The 20237-nt window shown below is 38.6% G+C and overlaps 1 protein-coding gene across 1 annotated transcript; it reads right to left on the bottom strand.

Annotated features, from left to right (window-relative positions):
* Positions 1-172: 172 nt before the first annotated feature.
* Positions 173-17145, bottom strand: RTRAF (RNA transcription, translation and transport factor). Its single transcript, XM_058739049.1, has 8 exons — positions 16974-17145; positions 15320-15444; positions 13024-13123; positions 6795-6881; positions 5835-5923; positions 2912-2980; positions 620-668; positions 173-500 (listed from the first exon to the last, which is right to left on the bottom strand). Exons 1-8 carry the CDS (start codon positions 17032-17034, stop codon positions 346-348), a joined length of 735 nt encoding a protein of 244 aa, XP_058595032.1. The 5' UTR covers positions 17035-17145; the 3' UTR covers positions 173-345.
* Between the last annotated feature and the right edge of the window lie 3092 nt (positions 17146-20237).

Genomic DNA, 20237 nt, shown 5'->3' with positions numbered 1-20237 from the left:
AGATGTAACAATTCTCAAATTTTCTAGATTACTCCAATAAAATATTTTAAGTTTTCCCATGATTTGAGCATCTGTATTGTCTCTGTAACAGTGCTGGGGGCTGGCATGTACCTCACCCACAAAAGAGGACGATTAATTATACAGATACACAAACATAACAGTCAAAAAAAAATCCACTTTCCTGAACTTTATTAAAGAAAAAGCAATGATGGTAAATCTCAAGAACAGAGTCAATTTTCTAGGATTCTTCTCTTGAAAATGTGACATTTGATTTCCAAACACATGCCAGAGTGTACATGGTTCCCAATTGTACTAAGTACGTGAGAAGCTGAAATCCTAAAACGTTCATCTTCCAACTTTCCCCAGTCTGTGGTCTGTCTTTGGATCAGCAATAATTGCCTGAACAGCTACTATGGCTTCATTAATTTTTGTCTGTAGCTCTCTGAGCTCTTCTATATGCAGCAATCGCAGAATTTGAGCAGCTTCATTAAGAACTGCATCTATTTTATAAGAAACACTGCATTAATCCGTATTCAAGACCATTTACTTGCCCATTTCTTCCCCAAATAATCACCTGGTCTCTAAAAATAAGAGTTTGGATTAAAACAAAATCACTTACCTCCTGTGTCAAAACCAAGAATGTGTTTGTCTAAAGCAACAGGTAAGCCCTTAAAGACAAAATAAAGCTTTATAGTTAAAAATCATGTTCTTTTCTCTTCTGTAACTGAAAATCCGCTAGCTATTCTATTAACCCTTTTAGCTGCAGTGGTGGGGGGCTGAGTGTTTTCTCTGTAGATTGGCCTTTGGATGAAACAATGGCCTCTACATGTAGTGGGAAGCTAGTTCTACCAACCATTCTCTCCTCTAGGACTAGGCATATAAAACCCGAGCTCCTTTCACAGCTGTTCTGTCACTGATGCTGTGGAAGGACAGCTGAGCAGGGCTGCTGTTGTCCTATTTTAGCTACAATAAGCAGCACAGTACAGAGCAAATAGGTTTACTTTTAATATTTCTGAACACAATAATTTGTTTTTATACAAAATCTAAAATCTGTATTGACTTTTTTCCAGCTAGTGTGATGTTTACCACATTACCTTTATAGAATTTAACTTTCAATAATAGTTCATTTGGAAGTTATTCTGAAGTCCAGGAAAACAAATGAACTTTAAACCATTTAGTTAACTGGTCAGTACCTACATACACATATGCCAAACATGGGGACTATAATGCCAACCTCCATGGAGTTCAGAGTAGCAACAGGGACAGACAGTCCAGACTTTCTGATTATACTATATAAAATCTATACTTTCAATGTTACAAATGCTAGGATGTCACTACTCAATTCTTACCTAATCTATTAAAGCAAATCTAGGCTCCAAATACTTTAAAATAGCTAAATACATTATACAGGTGAAGAAATAAATGGATATGTAAATTTAGCAAGCAAAGCAAGAAAGAATTACATTGAGTGGTTTTCTAGGCCAGTCTTATTTTCGTTTTCTCTGCCAACAGACCACCAAGGAACAGCTAAACCCCTCAAGATGACCACATGCCCCAAATACTAGTTATGGTTTATAAACAAGACTACTCACTATAAGAACCTCTCCACTGTATGTATACCTATAGCATGATACCTTCTGAGAGGACACTAAAGATTTGGAGCAATGAAAATAAAATTGTACTCTGCAAAAAAGAGTAAAGAGTTGACTATGCCCTCATTTGCACCGCCTCCAAACAGAAGACATAGTTTTGCTGAACGAATGAATGAATGATTTTATTATGGCGGAACAATTTACTGTCTGTTCTACAGTGTGGGTGAAATAAGCTGATCTTTAATCCAATTTCCAGTGGCCCAATTCATACATAATTAATAAGCAATAAAGAGCCTTTAAAACAAACAGTGTCTTTCAGAGAGAACTACACTGCCCTGGCATTAATAACCTTTTAACACTGCTGGGCCTTACTAAAGATGGGATCAGAGGACAAAAGACACTGGGGGATTAGGGGAGACAAAAAAAGGACAAGAATCTAGAATGTTTATTGTGCCCAAGGCATTCACTGCAATATCTGTTCATAGCAAGAGGCATTATCAGACACCTGCTACTGCTAACCCTGAGGACATTCTCTGCACTGTCCCATAGTCAATGAGACTAGGGATTTTGTATTTCTAGTACAATTTATCTAAAATATCTCAGAATTAAGGGAAAAATTGCCATGGTGTATAGTTTTCAGCCTACAAAGCAGGACTGAAAGAGGACAGCTGCAGTCACCTGAACCTTGAAACTTACACTCTAATACAGCCTCCACACCCCTATGCCAGAATTCTCCTGGGCTGACCAATGAGCTCATGCAGGCCTTCACACAGAGACCTTTGTCCCCATCAACCGTTAAGAGCACTGGCTCTTGAATCAATTTGAGCTCAACCACTTACCAACTAGGTGGTCTTAGGTAAGTTACTTTCTCCTAAGTGATGCCAGGAAATATGAATAAAATGAGAAAAGATTTCTCTGAAGAAACAAAAGAGCAAGGACAGGATTTACGTCAAAGAAGAAAATTAGTAACAAAGACAAGGTGTGTCCTGTTTTCCAGCAATTCGTCAAAATAACCTGGTAAATTTTACAAGGTAAATTCTTTTAAATAACTGGGCATGTGCAGTGGTTTGTACTGGCGGACTGTGGATATGCTATTGGTAGCTGCTTTACGGTATGAAGCGAGGTAAATTTATTTTTCCACTCAAAAATAGCTATAATTTGCTTAAGCAAATTCAATCCCACTGAAATAACCTATCCTTTCTCTGGACAGTTCAACCATAGTTTATCTTAAGCAGATACAAAGTGTGAACTCCTGATAACACTAGAAGAACCTTTCACTAGTGATCAATTTAGAATTTATTAAAAAAAATAGTACATACCTCTCTTGTTTGATTTGCTTTAGCAACTGCATCCTGAGTCAGGCGCTCCTGAACCAAAATGCGAATTGCCTAAGAAACCAAAAAATATTTTTTACTTTTTATTGGCTGTTCATCTCTTCTTCTGACTCTAGAGAATAAGGACACCTAGAGACTAATCAAGTTAGAATTAAAATTCCCTAATAAATTAAACAAAAACAAACTGCTATTAGAATGAACATTTTCACTTTTAATAGTTTATGATGTGGAAAGATGCTCACAAAAATTAAATTTTTTTGAATAGGTAATTCATGTGTGTGAAAAATAAATTTTTAAAAACGATACATGTTAAAAAAAAGGGGGGGTTCTCCTTCCTACCCAAGCCTTAGCCATCCCTCCAGAAGACAATCAACGGAACGAACCAGACTGCTGTATATCCTTAAAAAGACTATTATAAGCATGCTCAAGCATAAATGCGCACACACACACACACACACACACAAACTCTTGACAAAAAGAGTGGCATATCATACCTACTGTCCTTGATTTTTTAAATTATACTAAAACATTTTCAGATCTCTCATTCAAGGACTGGTTTTTTCCATCACCAAGGCATTTTATTATGGCAGACATAAGTGCATGCATGCCCTACACATGCTTAAAAAATAAGTTTTAAGTGGAATTCTAGTAGATGCCAATTGTGACTTAAATGCAAAAACTGAAAAATTATTAATAATATAACAAGCCAAACACTACATTTAGAAAGAATCATTAAATCAATCTTCAATAATCAGTCCAGTTGCCAGTCAATATAGTGATTCTCACACTTGGCAAACCTATGAAGATGTCTGCAATAGTGTCATGGATTATTTGAATGCTTCCAAACTTCCAAGACAAACAGGCAGCTTAGAATTTAAAAAGCTTTTGATTATAGCTGATTCATACTTTTTCCCTTTGGGTTTTTAAAGTCTAATAAAAGCACCCCAAATATGCTAGTCTATTTGTCCTCTCATTCAGTTTATGACTAAAGGTGACATGACCACTGCAGAACTGTTCCAAAGCAATTTACATAATCGCCCAAGTAAGGAATAAAGAGCTAAATTTCAATAAAAACTTTTTGCCTTTTAGAGTTTTTATTTATGTATTCATTTAATCTCTACACCCAACATGGGGCTCGAACTCATGACCCCAAGATCAGGAGTTGCATGCTCTGGGCGCCTGCCTGGCTCAGTTGGCTAAGCATCTAACTCTTTTTTCAACGTTTTTTTTTTTTTTTTTTTTTTTAATTTATTTTTGGGACAGAGAGAGACAGCGCATGAACGGGGGAGGGGCAGAGAGAGAGGGAGACACAGAATCGGAAACAGGCTCCAGGCTCCAAGCTGTCAGCACAGAGCCCGACGCGGGGCTCGAACTCACGGACCGCGAGATCGTGACCTGGCTGAAGTCGGCCGCTTAACCGACTGTGCCACCCAGGCGCCCCAAGCATCTAACTCTTGACCTCAACTCAAGTCATGATCTCAGTGGTTCGTGAGATCAAGCCCCACATCAGGTTCTGCACTGACAATGCAGTGCCTGCTTGGGATATTCTCATTCTCTCTCTCTCTGCCCCCCCCTCCCCTGCTCGCACATGCTCTCTCCTCTCAAAATAAATAAATACACATTAAAGAAAAAAGAGTCACATGCTCGTCATGACCAACTGCGCCAGCCAGGTGCCCCAACGTTTCATCTCTTGGCAACCAATCTGAGTTGAGAAAATCTGAGTTAACTAAAGAGAATTATAATAATGTAGAAATAGTTTTTCTCTTGTTGGAAGTGTCATTTAATACATACAGTTTTAAAAAGAATAAATTATGGCTTAAACTCTTATGGACACAACAGAATTTAATTATTCAATTTACTGCGAAGTAGAATAAGGTAATTTATATGTATTAGGTATAGTCAAAAGCTCTTTAATTTCTCATAAAATCAGTAATAATCTCTAAAATAATTTCTAAGTCTGGAATCTTAAGTATCTTAAATACCACTCCCTCCCACCCCACCCCACTGTACTATCACAATTATGGGACCTAACTCTAATGAAGTATATCTTTCCTCTTAGAAATAAGAGACCTCTTTTCAGATCACTGGGTTCCCTAACATGCAGGTATGAACTAAGTAGCCTACCTAGGATGGGGCACTGGGAAAAATAAAAACATTCATTCCTCAAAGAGATTCTGGGGTATATATTTTTGGCCAAATCCACCATTACCAATTTGGCATTTTCCATTATCTTAGTTGAGTACAGATCACAAATCTTTAAAAGGAATGATTAAGTAGAATTGGAAGGTACAGGAAAAAGAATGGACCGCAAGGTCAGACCACAAGTGCCCAAATTCCTGGCTCTATCAATTTTTGTGTCATCTGGACATTATCTATTCTTTTGCTCTCAATTTCTTCAAATACATATTAAAATTAAAGGATATCGGCATCTATCTCCAGGACGGTTGGGAGGACTGAATGAGATCTCTTTGCCAAGGATTTAGCACAGTGGCAGGCACAAAGTAAACACTCTTTGATGTTAGCTGCTATTAGATAACTTAAAACAGATGAAATCTGCTTTAAGTCCCAAATTCCTGTCATTTAACCATATATTTAAATAACACAGTTAATTTTTAGAAAATGAAAATTTTTTTTCTACATACAAGGTTTCTGTCAAGTATCAAGAATATGTGGGGCACCTGGGTAGCTCAGTGGGTTGGGCGTCCAACTTCAGCTCAGGTCATGATCTCATGGCTCATGGGTTTGAGCCCTGCATCTGGCTTTGTGCTGATAGCTCAGACCCTGGAGCCTGCTTCAGATTCTGTGTCTCCCTCTCCCTCTGCCCCTCCCCCGCTCATGCTCTCTCTCTTCTCAAAAATAAATAAACATTAAGAAAACTTTTTTAAAGAATCAAGAATATGAAACTGACCTTAAGCATAACCAGGTAATCATCATGACGCTGAATCTGAAGAAGGTTAGCCAAAGCCATTACACCAGCCTTAAAATCTGGATTATTTACTGTAAAAGATAAAAAATAGAAACTTACAGCTCTATAAGCATGTTATTATAGATCTATGTGTAAGTATATAAACCTATAAAAAACATTTTTAATTTTCCAATAATAGCCTCTTAGTTTTTAAAACGGCTGTTGATAAGAGCAGTGTAGGGACATCAACAATTAGGCTAACTGATGAGCTCAATGGGTTCTCTGTTAATCAGCCACACTGAACAATCCAATAATGACTAAATTAACTCCCGTTAGGTTTGTCCTGTAACATTTCCCAAAAGGCACACTTACTGTAGCAATTTTAAGAAACATTTCTTCCCAAAGCTATCAATTTTAAACTCAACTCCTTCAATTGATAATTTTCCTAAAACCTCTTCTCCAAGTAGCAGCTCTAGAGAGTCTGTCTAACCAGCTTATTAATTCATAAGAGTAGCTTGTGAATCATAGGTCACAATGAACCTGTCATGAATGAATACTTAAATTATTATAATGTAACTGGAATTTTCATACTTTTAAAAAGAAAATTTCTTAAAGGCACTTGGAATTTCAAATAATGAAAAATTTTAGTACTTGTCTCATGTCACTAGATTAGAAAAAATATTTTATGCATCCAGGAAGGCAAACAATCACCACCATAATTAAATAAAAATCAAAACCTTCAAATAACTATGAACACATCAAAGAACAGCATTCTAACATTCAGCTATTCAACTGTAAGAGGGAGAAAACACATTGTAAATGACAATAAAAAACATCATAGAAAATAAAGCATTCTTACTTTACTAAAACCAAGTAAACCCACACTTCTTCATTCTAGGAAGTAAAAAAACATTTATAGGACCAAAAATACTGATGATCACTTTTATGCACTTATACACTTACCATCCAAATTGATCAATGGCTCTGCATTTTTAGCTGCATTGTCAGCATTTTTTGTATTATCAGGTACCAGGTCCTTGTATTTTTCAGCTGTAAACATAGGCAAAAATAGAATTTGTAGAACTGTTTTACTTAAGGTAAAACAAACACTGCTTACTGAATTTAAGCCAAACTGATTTATAAACATAACTCATCCAATCCAAATTATTTTTTTTGCTATAAAATATCCATCAGAAGACAATGTGATGGGGGCGCCTGGGTGGCTTGGTTGGTTAAGCGTCTGACTTCGGCTCAGGTCACGATGTCACGGTCCGTGAGTTCGAGCCCCGCATCAGGCTCTGGGCTGATGGCTCAGAGCCTGGAGCCTGCTTCCGATTCTGTGTCTCCCTCTCTCTCTGCCCCTCCCCCGTTCATGCTCTGTCTCTGTCTCAAAAATAAATAAACGTTAAAAAAAAAAAATTAAAAAAAAAAAAAAAAAAAAAAGAAGACAATGTGATGGCAGCTTTCTGATTAAGCTAAAATGATTACTGGAATATCTATACAAATATCTTTTCATTACCATTTCTAAAAGTAACACAATTCACACACCATCTAAATCTAAGGAGAGAAAGTGCTTTTACAGCTTGCTGAGAAACTTAACAGGGGTAGAAGAATGGGAGGAGTAAGTATAGGTTACATGACATTAGATACCACCTCACTAAAAATCTCTTCCCTAAGTCTTTTGAATGTCATATGTGGAATTCCAAAACCTTGCTTTGTCAAAAAACCAGCACATCAAGTACACCATCATGTACAAACCTAAACTAATTTAATGAAGATGTGAAATTCAGAATTCCAAAGGCAGGTTTCATTACTCTCACTTGATAAATCATTAACAATACTTAAAAAGAATTTACAAATGTAAGTATTTAATACTAATTCACTAAATAAGTCCAAAGTGCCATCTTTGGTTACAGTGCTTCTATGATCTGTTAATGAAGCAAGAGGGAAAATAAAAGCATTCAAATCTAAGTCACACAGGAGTTAGCTCAAAAAAGCTCCCACTGGCCAAATCTGGAACGTGTAAACATCACACAGAGACAAAAAAAGATTATGACCCACTGAGTAAAATAAGAATCCACATTATCTACACTAATTTATATTAACAAACATAAATTGGAGAAAAAGGAAAGCTCCTTTTTCTTTACCATAAAAAGCCAACAAATAAATGTAGAACAGACACTTCTGGCACTCATCATCAACATAATAAATGACTCAGACAAGAAAAATCAAATGGAGACCAAAGGTAGAGGTGTAGGGGCGCCTGGGTGGCTCAGTGGGTTAAGCGTCTGCGCGCTCAGGTCATGATCTCACGGTTTGTGAGTTTGAGCCCAGCAACAGGCTCTGTGCTGACAGCTCAGAACCTGGAGCCTGCTTTGGATTCTGTGTCTCCCCTCCACCCGCCCCTCGCCCATTTGCGCATGCACTCTCAAAAGTAAACAGTAAAAAATTTTTTTAAAAATTAAAAAATAGAAAATAAAGGTAGAAGTGTAGTTTGAGGAGTAAAAGCATACTGACATCATCTCCCCACAAGACACACATTACACAGGGGAAAATATTAACTTTACAGTGGACAAACCTCATCCAAGTGAACAGAACGTGACCAGTACGTGACTAGTACTGAGGCATATCACTAACTTAAAAGAATATATCACTTCTGTGCTATTCTTTTTTTTTTTTTTAATATTTATTTATTCTTGAGGGTTAGAGACAGAGCGTGAGTGGGGGAGAGTGTGAGTGGGGGAGAGGGAGAGGGGGAGAGAGGGAGGGAGGGAAGGAGAGAGACAGAACCTGAATCAGGCTCTAGGCTCTGAGCTGGCAGCACAGAGCCTGACTCGAGGCTCGAACTCAAAAGCAGTGAGATCATGACCTGAGCCGAAGTTGGATGCTTAACCACTGAGCCACCCAGGCGGCCCTACTTCTGTGCTATTAACAAAAGTACAAATCTTGAATCAACTTATGAAGAAATATCGAACAAACCCAAACTGAGTGACATTCTACCAAAAAATTGTCAGCGTCATGAAGCACAAAAGTGACTGAGTAAATGTTGCAGATTAGGGGCACCTGGGTGGTTCAGTCAGTTAAGCCTCTGACTCTTGATTTCAACTCAGGTCATGATCTCATAGTTTGTGGGTTGGAGCCCACCTCGGGCTCTACACTGTCACCACGCAGAGTCTGCTTGGGATTTTCTCTTTCTCTCTCTCTGCCCCTCCCCGTGGCAACATGTACGTGCAATCAAAATAAATAAACAAACTTAAAAAAATTCCAGAGTATAGGAGGCTAAACAGAATAGCTGAATGCAACATATGGTCCAGGATTTTTTTTTTTTTGCTATAAAGAACACTACTGAGACAACTGGAAAAATATAACAACTGTATGTAACAGTACTGAATCAAAGTTAATTTCCTGATTTTGATAACTATACTGTAATTATTGAAGCCAGTCTTTTTTAGCAAATGTGGGTTAAAGTAACGTAAGGGGAAAAGAATCATTTACAATTTATCAAATGGCTTAGAAAAAAATTACATATGTGTATTTGGGTAGGTAGAAAAGGATAAGGCAAATGAAGTAAAATGCTAGCATTTTTTTACATATGGATATGGGAAAATCCTTTGTACTATTTTGCAACTTCTGTAAATCTGAAATTACGTCAAAGAAGTCAAGAAGAATGCAACATATTAATGTAAAACAAAAGAACAACAGCACCCCCTACTGATAATGGACAGTATTACTACTTTACCCTTTTCCAAAAATGGTCTGCAATTCTGAATTTTAAAATTAAACAAACACTTGTTTTCTAGTTTAGGCTTTTAATACACTTGATAAATGTACTTAAAAGTTACAGTCAACTGTAGGACACTCACATGGCATCTACTGTTCTTGGGACCTACGTAACCTAAGTTGCAGTATTCTAAAAATGGGACAAATGAAATAAATAAGGGTAAAACAGAAATAAACAGATGTGACTACAATTTTACTTGGCAACAGCTGAGAAACACCTTGGAAAAGCTGGAGAAAATTTTGTCACAAATTAAGAGTTACTGTCAACCCACAGCAGAACAGTTAAAGACTTTGCTAAAGACCCTAAAAATCAACTAATGCTACCAAGGCTTATGATTACATAAAGGGAGAGAATCACAAGTATTTTCTTCCCTTTTTTTTTTTTTTAAGTTTATTTATTTATTTTTTTTAGTAATCTCTACACCCAACGTGGGCTCAAACTCATGACCCTGAGATCAAGAGTCACACACTCTTCCTACTGAGCCAGCCAGGTGCCCCACAAGTATTTTCTTTCTAAACTAAAATTGAAAGTAAAGAGTCTTAGAGATTTCCTTAAGACTTCTGCCATAAGGCTTTTGAAATGTAAGTCTGAGGAACCAGCAAAAAGCAGCTGGTTGATCCTCTGTAGCAGTATACGTAAATACTCGTAATTTGCCAAACATTAAAGTTAATAAGCACATCTACTGTCTCCAAGAAACTATGTCAGATACTGTGGCAGATAAAATCATGACTGTTCCCCTGCCTTCCCACCTCCTCCCCTGCCCTGGCCCCAAGATGTCAATATCCCAATTCCTAAACCTAGGAGTATGTTGGGTTACATGGCAAAAGGAACTTTACAGATGTGTTTCAATTAAGGACCTTGAAATGGGAGAAGTATACTGGATTATCCAGGTGGGCTCAATATAATCATAGCATCCTTGTAAGAGGGAGGCAGGAAGATCAGAGTCAGAGAAGATGTGGCAATGGAAGAGTCACAGAGAGATTTGAAGATGCTGTGCTGCTAAATTTGAAGATAAAGGAGCCAGAATCAAGGAATGCAGGCGGCCTCTGGAAAGTGAAAAAGGCAAAGAAATGAATCTTCCCATAAAGCCTCCAAAAGGAACCAGCCCTGTGGACAAACTGACTTTAGTAAGACAGATGCTGGACTTCTAGCCTCCAAAACTGTAAGATAATAAATTGTGTCTTAAGTCACTGAATTTGTGGTAATCTGGTACAGCAGCAATAGGACGCTAATAGAGATACAATGTAGGAAACAAAGCTGAGTATCAGCTTATAATTTAGTAGGGCAAATAAGACATATAAACAAAATGGGGGCGCCTGGGTGGCACAGTCGGTTAAGCGTCTGACTTCAGCCAGGTCACAATCTCGCGGTCCGTGAGTTCGAGCCCCGCGTCAGGCTCTGGGCTGATGGCTCGGAGCCTGGAGCCTGTTTCCGATTCTGTGTCTCCCTCTCTCTCTGCCCCTCCCCCGTTCATGCTCTGTCTCTCTCTGTCCCAAAAATAAATAAAAAAAACGTTGAAAAAGAAAAAATTAAAAAAAAAAAAAAAAAAAAGACATATAAACAAAATGGAAAGGGGCGAATGACCTAAAAGGTACACAAAGCATGAAGGTAAATGCTATGAAGGTTGAAGGGTGCCTGGTTGGCTCAGTCAGTTGAGTGTCCTACTTTGGCTCAGGCCATGATGTCAACAGTTCATGGGTTTGAGCCCCGCGTCAGGCTCTGTGCTGACAGCTCAGAGCCTGGAGACTGCTTTGGATTCTGTGTCTCCTTCTCTCTCTGCCCCTCCCCTGCTCACGCTCTCTCTCTCAAAAATAAATAAATGTAAACAAATTAAAAAAAAAAGCTATGAAAGTTGAGAGAAGGAAATATTCTTGCTAAGGTGGCAGTTGCGCTGGATCTTACAAGGATGAGTAGGATCTGGATGCATAGAGACAGACTGATATGGCATTCTGGTCAAGGAAAAGTGTAAGCAAAGAAATCTAAGGGAGAAAAAAAACAGATGTAAACAGGAAACAGCACTCTTCTAGTTTGACTGGGATGTCAAGTATGTGAATACTGATTGGATACCAGTTATCAAAGGCCTTGAATACCAGACCAAGGGAACCTGGAGTTCCTTTTGTAGAAAATGGGAAAGCAATGGTGTTCCTGAATATATAATAGTAACTGTTCTTTAGAAACAGAGCAAAGCATTCTAAAACACTTATGTTTCCAAAAGGAAGCCTGGTGGGTCATGAGGATGAAGCTAATGGGAGAGGAGTCTGAAAGACACTACAATAATCTCAGCAGAAAGTGACAAGAGCCTGAGTCAGGGTTATAGCAGTGGGAATGGAAAAGAAAAGATCCACTGGACATCAGAAAAGGTGGATGGCGACAGGCTGGAAGGAAAAGGGAGACGACAAAGATCAAAAAGGCAAATGGAAGGGACTGTAAGAGACAGTTGCATAAAAGAGAACAACATAAAATGCAGAGGATGGAGGTAAGATAACTGGATGCTGCATTTAGATGTTGGTAGCCCTTTCAAAATGAAATGGTCTAATGAGAGGAAACAAATTTACTGGAATTTTTTTTTTTTTTTTTTTACTACAGGTACTAATATTCAAAAGTTTCCAATAATATAAGTATATATAATAAAACAGTATTAACAAAAGTAATAAACATATTACTACATAATAGGGCTACAGCACCTATTGGCATTAGATACATGTTTCAGTCTCTTGTGAAATTACCAGCTGCAACCAACTGTCTGAAATCCCATCAATTCTAGGACTCTAACAACAATTTAACACAAAAGGCTAAGGTGCAGACTGTGAAAGACAGCAAATTTACCAAAGTAATGTTACTGTGGGAGAAGACAATTACAAGGAGACACCATTCTAAATTCTAAAAGAAAAAATCTAAATGCCAATAAAAGGGGCATCTGGGTGATTCAGTTGGTTAAGCTCTGATTCTTGATTTTGGCTCAGGTCATGATCTCACGGTTCATGAGTTCAAGCCCTGCATCAGACTCTGCACTGGCAGCAGGGAGCCTGCCAGGGATTCTCTCTCTCCTCTCTGTGCCCCTCTCCTGCTCTCTCTAAATAAAGAAATCTTTTAAAAAGTACCAATGAAAGACAGTTGCTTTCAATGCTTTATGATAATGAAGAGACTGTAATTTCTTAAAAGAAAACTCTTTCCTAGATAATTTAGGAGTTGCAGGGGTAAGAGCTAGACACAGAAGAATGGTTTCAAAAAGTAAATTTTTGAAAAGATGATAAAAAGGGAAATGAGGATGCGTAAAACCTACAATGCACCAAAGGTAAAACAATATAAGACAAAGAAACTCAACTGGTAAGTTCCCTACATTTTGACATTCCTTTTGCTCCCACCTTTCCTCTCCCTCTCTGTGAAACACACATTCCCCACAAAACATACCATTATCTCCATATTCAAGTCTAACAGCTAAGCCAAGAAGCCAGTCAATTGCTTCTTGTCGATCTTGAATCTTGAAAGGACAGTTAACATCTCTGAGATACTGTGAAGAAAAAAATACCTGGTTTCATTATTACTGTTAACATAGCAGAATCAAAAAATGGTAGTTGAAAGAGATCTTAGTTTGGATCTCTACAAATATAAACAACGTTTATATTACTAAATTGTTGATACAATTACTTACCCCAGAGGATGGAAACATGTACACGTACTACTTAAAAAAAAAAAAAAAAAAAAAAAAGTATTTCCATCTTGCTTTTCGCAATTTTTACTTTTGGAGATTCTAGGTAAAGCACCACTGGTCTAAAAACAACTTCCTTATTTTACAGATGAGGAAATATGGCCTAGATATTAACACCTGCTAGCAGTTACACAACTTAGATCTGGGACTTGAACCTAAACTTTCTGACTCCAGTTCTGAAAACACAGTTTAAAAACAACAACAACAAAACCCCAAAAACACTTTAAAAAGTGAACACTGTCCTTCAAATGGGTCTCTTAAGAGCGCAACATCTAATTCCAGGAACAATGCTATTTAGCCAAAACTTCTGCAACTCCCTTTTGGAAATCTTTTCAGGGTAATTGATAAATCATTATTTTTTCGCTAGAACTCATTTTCTAACCCAAAATTTTATCTCCCTGCTTTAAAGAAAACATTTCATTCACATGATTTGGTCATGATGCAAAAAAAAAAAATCCACCTTAAAGTATAAAAAATTACCAGTATTAAAGATATTCAAAACACATCTCATGATTTAAAAGTAATTCCAGGGGCGCTTGGGTGGCTCAGTCAGTTGAGCATCCGACTTCGGCTCAGGTCATGATCTCGCAGTTTGTGAGTTCGAGCCCTGCGTCAGGCTCTGCGCTGACAGCTAGGAGCCTGGAGCCTGCTTTGGATTCTGTGTCTCCCTCTCTCTCTGCCCCTCACTCATTCACATTCTGTCTCTCTCAAAAATAAATAAACTTAAAAAAAAAAAAAAAGAAAAGTAATTCCAAAAGTTCTGAATATGTTTGAAACAATGACTTCATTATTCCAAAGAGACCAACTTGAAAGATAATATCTGGATTGCAAGTTCCAACACACATAAGTTATCTTACTTTACTGTCACTTCTAGGTGTTTTCCATTAGAAAAATTTTCATGTTCTTCAAATACCCTTCTGTGAAACTTTGTGTTGTCTTATACACATGAATGGGTCATGAGAGGTGATATATACAAATATAAAATCCTAACAACATACTTCCAAGTCTTAAACCTACCAAAAATTTCAAAAAAAAAGTTTTTAAGAAAAAAGAAAATAGCAGTAGTAGCAATAATGCTAGGACAGGCAGGGGAAGTAATGAGCATACAGCACTTGCTATGGGCCAGGCACAGGTATATATCACTCACTAATATGTGCCACTGCTATGGCATTGGCACTACGGTTATCCCCATTTATTGATGACAATATTGAGACACAGAAACCTTAACAAAATTTGCCTGTGGTCATAGAGCTAGTGTGTAACTTACACAATCCCTTAATACACAAAATCTCTGATTCTAAAGAGAAAAGTACCTAATCACTTTGCTGCGGCAAATGAAAAATTTACTTTTCATATTTTTAAAGGAAAATATCTTATTCTTCAAAGTAATGAAGCTGATGAAAATGTTTAATGTAAGTAACAATACCAGGAAATGTGATTTTTATTCTAATTTGAAAACAATTCCTTTTTCTACAAAAATGTTACTACAATTAAACTAAGTCAATAGAAAAACTATTCTAGCTGCAAAAATAAGATATACACAGACCTCGTCAGGAATATTTATAATGTACACAACAATGAACATCTACTACGTACATTAAATATAAACCCAAACAAGACATAATCTTAGTTTGCAAGTAAGTCAATGTCTTAATTTAACATAATAAGTGTGTTATTCCTACCTTTTTAGTCTAATGTAAAAATTCTAATTTTGGCCCCTTTTACCATTTACAGAATACATGTCACATTAAGAAACCTCACAGTGTTTCCAGACAAAACTATTGCTTTCTAATACTGAAAGTTTGGTAGGGAGAGATAATATAATTTGGTTTAAAAACAAACATGGAAAGAGAAAAGTTAAATCCTTGAAACCCAGCTTTCCTAATACTGCTCATTATTTTTATTTATTTTAAAAGCACAAAGTAATTTAAGCTCAACTGGCTTCATATAAGTTTTAGAAAAGCTCTCTGTACTTTTATTCACTTTCTAATTCATTACCTTTTCAAAGAACTTGGGCCAGTCACTGCTGTGGATGTTCCTTAAATTACCTCTGTCTTCAATCTTGTAGTGTCTGATTTTCTGGTCTTCAAGCCAAACAATAAAGTTTCTAAATTCTGTTTCATCTGCAACAAAGGTATTTCATAAATCACTAGAAGCATTAGAAAAAAGCACTTCCTTCTCTACAAATAATTTTTTGACTCCAAAATAAGAAGTTAACTGAGCTGCTTAAAGTACAAGTTGGAAGTGCAGGATTTGGATGAACTGATTAAAAAACTGTTCAAGCCCTGGCCTGCATTCATATTCTAGCTGCAGACACTTGGTTGTGTGAACTTGGGCTGATCACCTTAAATTTTCTGTGTCTCAGACTGAGTATCAAAATGAGTGTAATAACAGCACTTACATCTTGGGGTTGTTACGAAGATTAAATAAATATGGATAAAAACAGTGTCTGGCACATATTTTTGCTACTTGTTAGTTATTATTCCAGTTCCTTTCAGGGAGGAAAGTGAGGGAGGACTGGGCAAAGTTAAATTTATAGCAAAGTAATAATAAAGTACAAGAAACTAAATGACAAAACAGAAAAACAGAAGATACTGACCACTGTTATCATTTACTGTCATAAGTGCATACAAGAGAAAGTTCAATACATTTCATTTAATCCTCTCACTTTTTTGCGAAGGTAATATCCCCAATTTATAGATGAGAAAATTGTCCGAAGTTTCAAATCTAGATCTAAGCTCTGTTGCCACTGATCTTTTTATTATTATTATTATCATTATTAAATAAAGGGAAAGTAAAAAAAAAAACAAGATTCTATTATATGATTCTACAGGAGATTAACAAAATACACGTATACTGCTCAGAAATAATTTTCAATCTCAAACTCAGGCTTCCATTATTAAGTCTTGAGAATTATACAATGGTCTTAGTACCCCTGGGCGGGGGTTATACTCTATGCTTTCAAACTTTTTAGTCGACCACAGGTCAAAAACTCTGGAAGACTTAAGGAGTGGTGGGTAGTAGTTGAGTAACAGTAGGTAGCAGTGTTAATCCTCTCTAAAATTTTAATGCTGTGAAATCCCAGATACCTTTCCGTTTTACAATCCAACCCCCCTGATCATCTGCTATTAACTTTTTTTGCACAAATCCACAAGCTTGTTACGTGTTTACCCTAACTCTGTCAGTCCTGCACTTCACTGTGCACTCTCTCGATCTCAAACTGCTGGGTGGGCTCCGACCGTTCCCCACCCTCACCCTTGAGTACCCAGCGGGCAATGAACTAGTCTTCAACTTACCACCTAACACAGATTTCAGCACGCTGCCTACGGTATCGCCCAGTCACCCGGAGAACCATGGAGTTGAAGGGCTAAGTTAGAAAGCGAATACTCTCTAGCGTGCTGAGGGTGTGGGTGGGAGATGGTGGTTGGAGTTTAGCAAGTGCACAAAGTGGCAATGCCCAGGCAGGAATGGGTGAGGGGGCTCCCAAGCCAAGCACAGGCGGCGGAAAACAGAGGTGCTTGGCGGCCGGGCAAAGAGGGGCCAGAGGACCCCGGGGGGAAACAAGGCCGCGGAGGGTCCGGGTGCGGGAACTGAGGGGAGCGGCAGCCGGCGGGGTCACAAACGCGCGGTCGGCCTCGGGACGCCGCCTCACCTTTGCAGTTGAAGCCAGCCGGGTTGTGGTAGTCGAGGGCCGTCAGCTTGCGTCGGAACATGGTCCCCACGTCTCGCTCTGGTCCCCCGGGCTTCGGCCGGGAGAGGAGAGGCGAGGAGGACCAGGCGGCACAGGCACCGGCGACGCGGCGAGAGGGCGGGCAGGCGCCGGGACGCTCCGAAATGACGGCTGCCCTCACCAATCAGAGCTTAGGAACGGCGGAGCCGGGGAATGCCCACCAATCGCGGCTCCGACTGGGTAGGCGGGGCCACGTCGGGGCACGTCGGCGCTCAAATAAACTTTATTGTCAGCTTCCTGGTTGTACAATAGGCAGAAAGCTTCTGAGTAGCCAGTTCTCATTTGTTTTCAAAGCCAGTTTCCTCTTGTTTTTCTCTCTTTCTTGGTACAGCAGGCAGATAATAGTAAGTGTAGAATTTCTACTGTGGCCTCTCCTCTCATTGGGCCATAGCATTACTTTCAGTGTATTCATTCATTCATTATTATATACCTCCCATGTAATAGGTGCTCTCTTACACTGCTAATTCAAAGATTTAGCAAGGTCCCTTTCAGACCCACAAGTAAACGTACAACGGTAACACTGTGTGACGGTTCCAGACATCGTCACCAACAGCTACGGAATCTCTGAAGCCAGAAACTGGGAGTCATCCTTTACTACCTTTCACCCTCAGTCACAGCATCCAGCAGGCCATCCATTCCTGCTGTTCTCTCACTGTCTCCAATCCCTCACCTCCTCCCAACCCCACTAATGCTACCTCAAATCAGGCTTTCATCATTTTTGCTTACTCTAATGGTAAGATTTCTTAGGGTCAGTCTTGCCCTCTCCAATCCATCCACACCCCACTCCCTACAGCAACCATAGTGGTTTTCAAAAACAAAAACCTGTTGATAATTTTTTAATGTATCTTTTAGTGATTCTCTGTTGCCTTTGGAAATAATCAAAACTTCTGGTCTTTAAGACTGGTCCAGTCTCTATCTGCTTTCAGACACTGGGGAGACAGCAGTGAGCAAGACAGACCAGGCCCCACTTTCATAAAGTTTAAAAGGCTAATGAGGGAAGACAAACAATAAACAGATAAACAAGTAGGAACTGTGGCTTGAAGATGGCAAGGAGTTTACCAGGCAGTCATTTCCCAGGAGGCAAATGAACAAAAGCAAGGAGTGAGCAGTAGCATGATCCGGAGGGTCTAGAACTTCTAGGGTCTGGAGGGTAGGAGAGAATGACAGCTGATATGACAGTGGAAAGAGGTGGGGGCCTGATCACGAAAGGCCTTTCATGCCATGCAAAGAGGACCTGTTGAAGTTCTTGGGGGGTAAGCCAACTATACATGTTTCATTTCATTTCAACATATTATTATTAAACACTGTATTAGCATTTGTGGGGGATACAAATAAGATATTTTCAGGAAGTTTAATAGCCATGATAGACATGTAAATAAATACTTCTAATCTAGAGTTAGAAAGTGATACCTAATGGGAAATACAACGTGTGCTGTCAGATTAAAAAACAGCTTTCCCTTGTTCCCTGAAAGTAGAGCGTTCCTATGAAAACTTTCATAAACTAGAAGTGGTATAAGCAAAGAAGCAATTACCATTAACTTATATGGAAAAATTGCAAGTGTCCCAGGCCCCAAATATAACCTCTCTTAGGCTTTTCTAATACCTTAAAGCGCATCTCGCTAATGAATGCTCAAAATAAATCAAAATAAAGCACAGATGCTCACAGATACGGTTCAAAGCTCTGAGGCTTGATGCTGAGATGCTGAGTGTGGTTCCTGGGGAAGGGGGCTTGGCGGTGCTTTGCCTGCTGCTTCGGGGGCTGCTGCCTGTATAACGGCTTGCTGCAAAACAAATGTTGCACACTATTTTTGCTTTCCCCTTTCATTGTAAAAGCAAAAATCCTCTTCAGGCTTCTTTCAGTTAGCAAAAAGAGGTACCAATGGTTTTCTGGTTTGTTTGTTGGTTTGTTTGTTTTTTGAAAAGTCAAGTGGCATAATGCAATCTTTTAAAAAGCAGCAGATACCTGTACAGCTTTAAGGAGGCACTGTGAGACAATCTATATTTTCCAATTAAGATGCTTCAAGAGTGAATCAAGAAACCCAGTTTCAAGAGTGTCTTGCCTCACATAAAATTTGATCAAAGCTGCAGCTATAAGTATATACTGTGGTGCATGCTAGTTGTATAATTAATGAAATACTAGCGAAAAAAATAAGAAGAAAAAATTAACCAGACAAGGAAGGGAAAATAGTAAAGGAATGCTTACATGCAGTTGCAAATAATGCATTCCTTTATTTTTTTAAATGTTTATTTATTTTTGAGAGAGACAGAGTGCATGTGCACAAGCGGGGAGGAACCAAGCGAGAGGGAGACACAAAATCTGAAGCAGGCTCCAGGCTCTGAGCTGTCAGCACAGAGCCCGATGTGGGGCTCAAACCCACGAACTGTGAGATCACGACCTGAAACAAAGTTGGACGCCTAACCAACTGAGCCACCAGTCGCCCCTGCGTTTCTTTAAAAAGTGGAGAAAAGCAGCTCTTAAAATTTGTTTTCTGGAATTGACCCTTTAATGCAAAACAAACAAACAAACAAAGCCACTTGAACTTGTCTATTTAGGACCCTACGTTTCCAGCCATTTGGAACTGTTACTGGTCATCAGCCTCAGCCACCCCCAGGCATGGTTAGGTTGGAAGAGGATTCAGACTCACAGAATGCTGAAGGGACCCACCAGACTTGAAGTATGGGCTAAAGCTAATCTTGGGAAAGAAGTATTATAGATTATAAGCATTCAATCTCTTTTTCACAAAAAAATCTTTTGTCTTTTTTTCCTGAATTGGTAGGCCTTCTTTGGCCATTCTTGAATGAAATGTCCAACAGGAAGTGAATTATAGACAATTTCATCTCTAAAGACTAAGTCCTCTATGCTTTAAGGAGAGACCAACTCTTCCCATCAAATGACCCAAACTCCAATCTAATGGATGATCATGGCTTTGATGGGTCATGAATCCATCTGTTTAATTATTCAACAAAGCTGTTAAGTGTCACCTGTGTGCCTGGCTGTCTTCAGGCACTTTGGATGCATCTGTGAAGTTAAACGCAGAAACTTCTGCCCTCAGACAGCTTGCCATCCAGCAAGGGAAGACAAACAATATTATTATAAATAATGACATTATTTAGTATTTTAGAAGGTGTAAGTCCTATGGGAAATCATAATGAGATAAGCGGAGTATGGAGTAAAGGTGGGGACTG

The sequence above is a fragment of the Neofelis nebulosa genome, chromosome 7 (assembly GCF_028018385.1).
Source record: "Neofelis nebulosa isolate mNeoNeb1 chromosome 7, mNeoNeb1.pri, whole genome shotgun sequence".
NCBI classification, from domain to species: domain Eukaryota; kingdom Metazoa; phylum Chordata; class Mammalia; order Carnivora; family Felidae; genus Neofelis; species Neofelis nebulosa.
The sequence above is the reverse complement of the archived record's forward strand: the minus strand, read 5'-3'. Positions and strand labels throughout refer to the sequence as shown.

What these genes read in the sequence shown, in the direction of transcription:
- RTRAF (XM_058739049.1), bottom strand. Translation starts at nt 17,034, where the DNA reads ATGTTCCGACGCAAGCTGACGGCCCTCGACTACCACAACCCGGCTGGC. An exon ending in ACTTGAATATGGAGATAATG is followed by an intron (nt 6,882 to 13,023) that starts GTATGTTTTGTG and finishes CTATGTTTACAG; the next exon opens with CTGAAAAATACAAGGACCTG. An exon ending in ATTACCTGGTTATGCTTAAG is followed by an intron (nt 2,981 to 5,834) that starts GTCAGTTTCATA and finishes TTGGTTTCTTAG; the next exon opens with GCAATTCGCATTTTGGTTCA.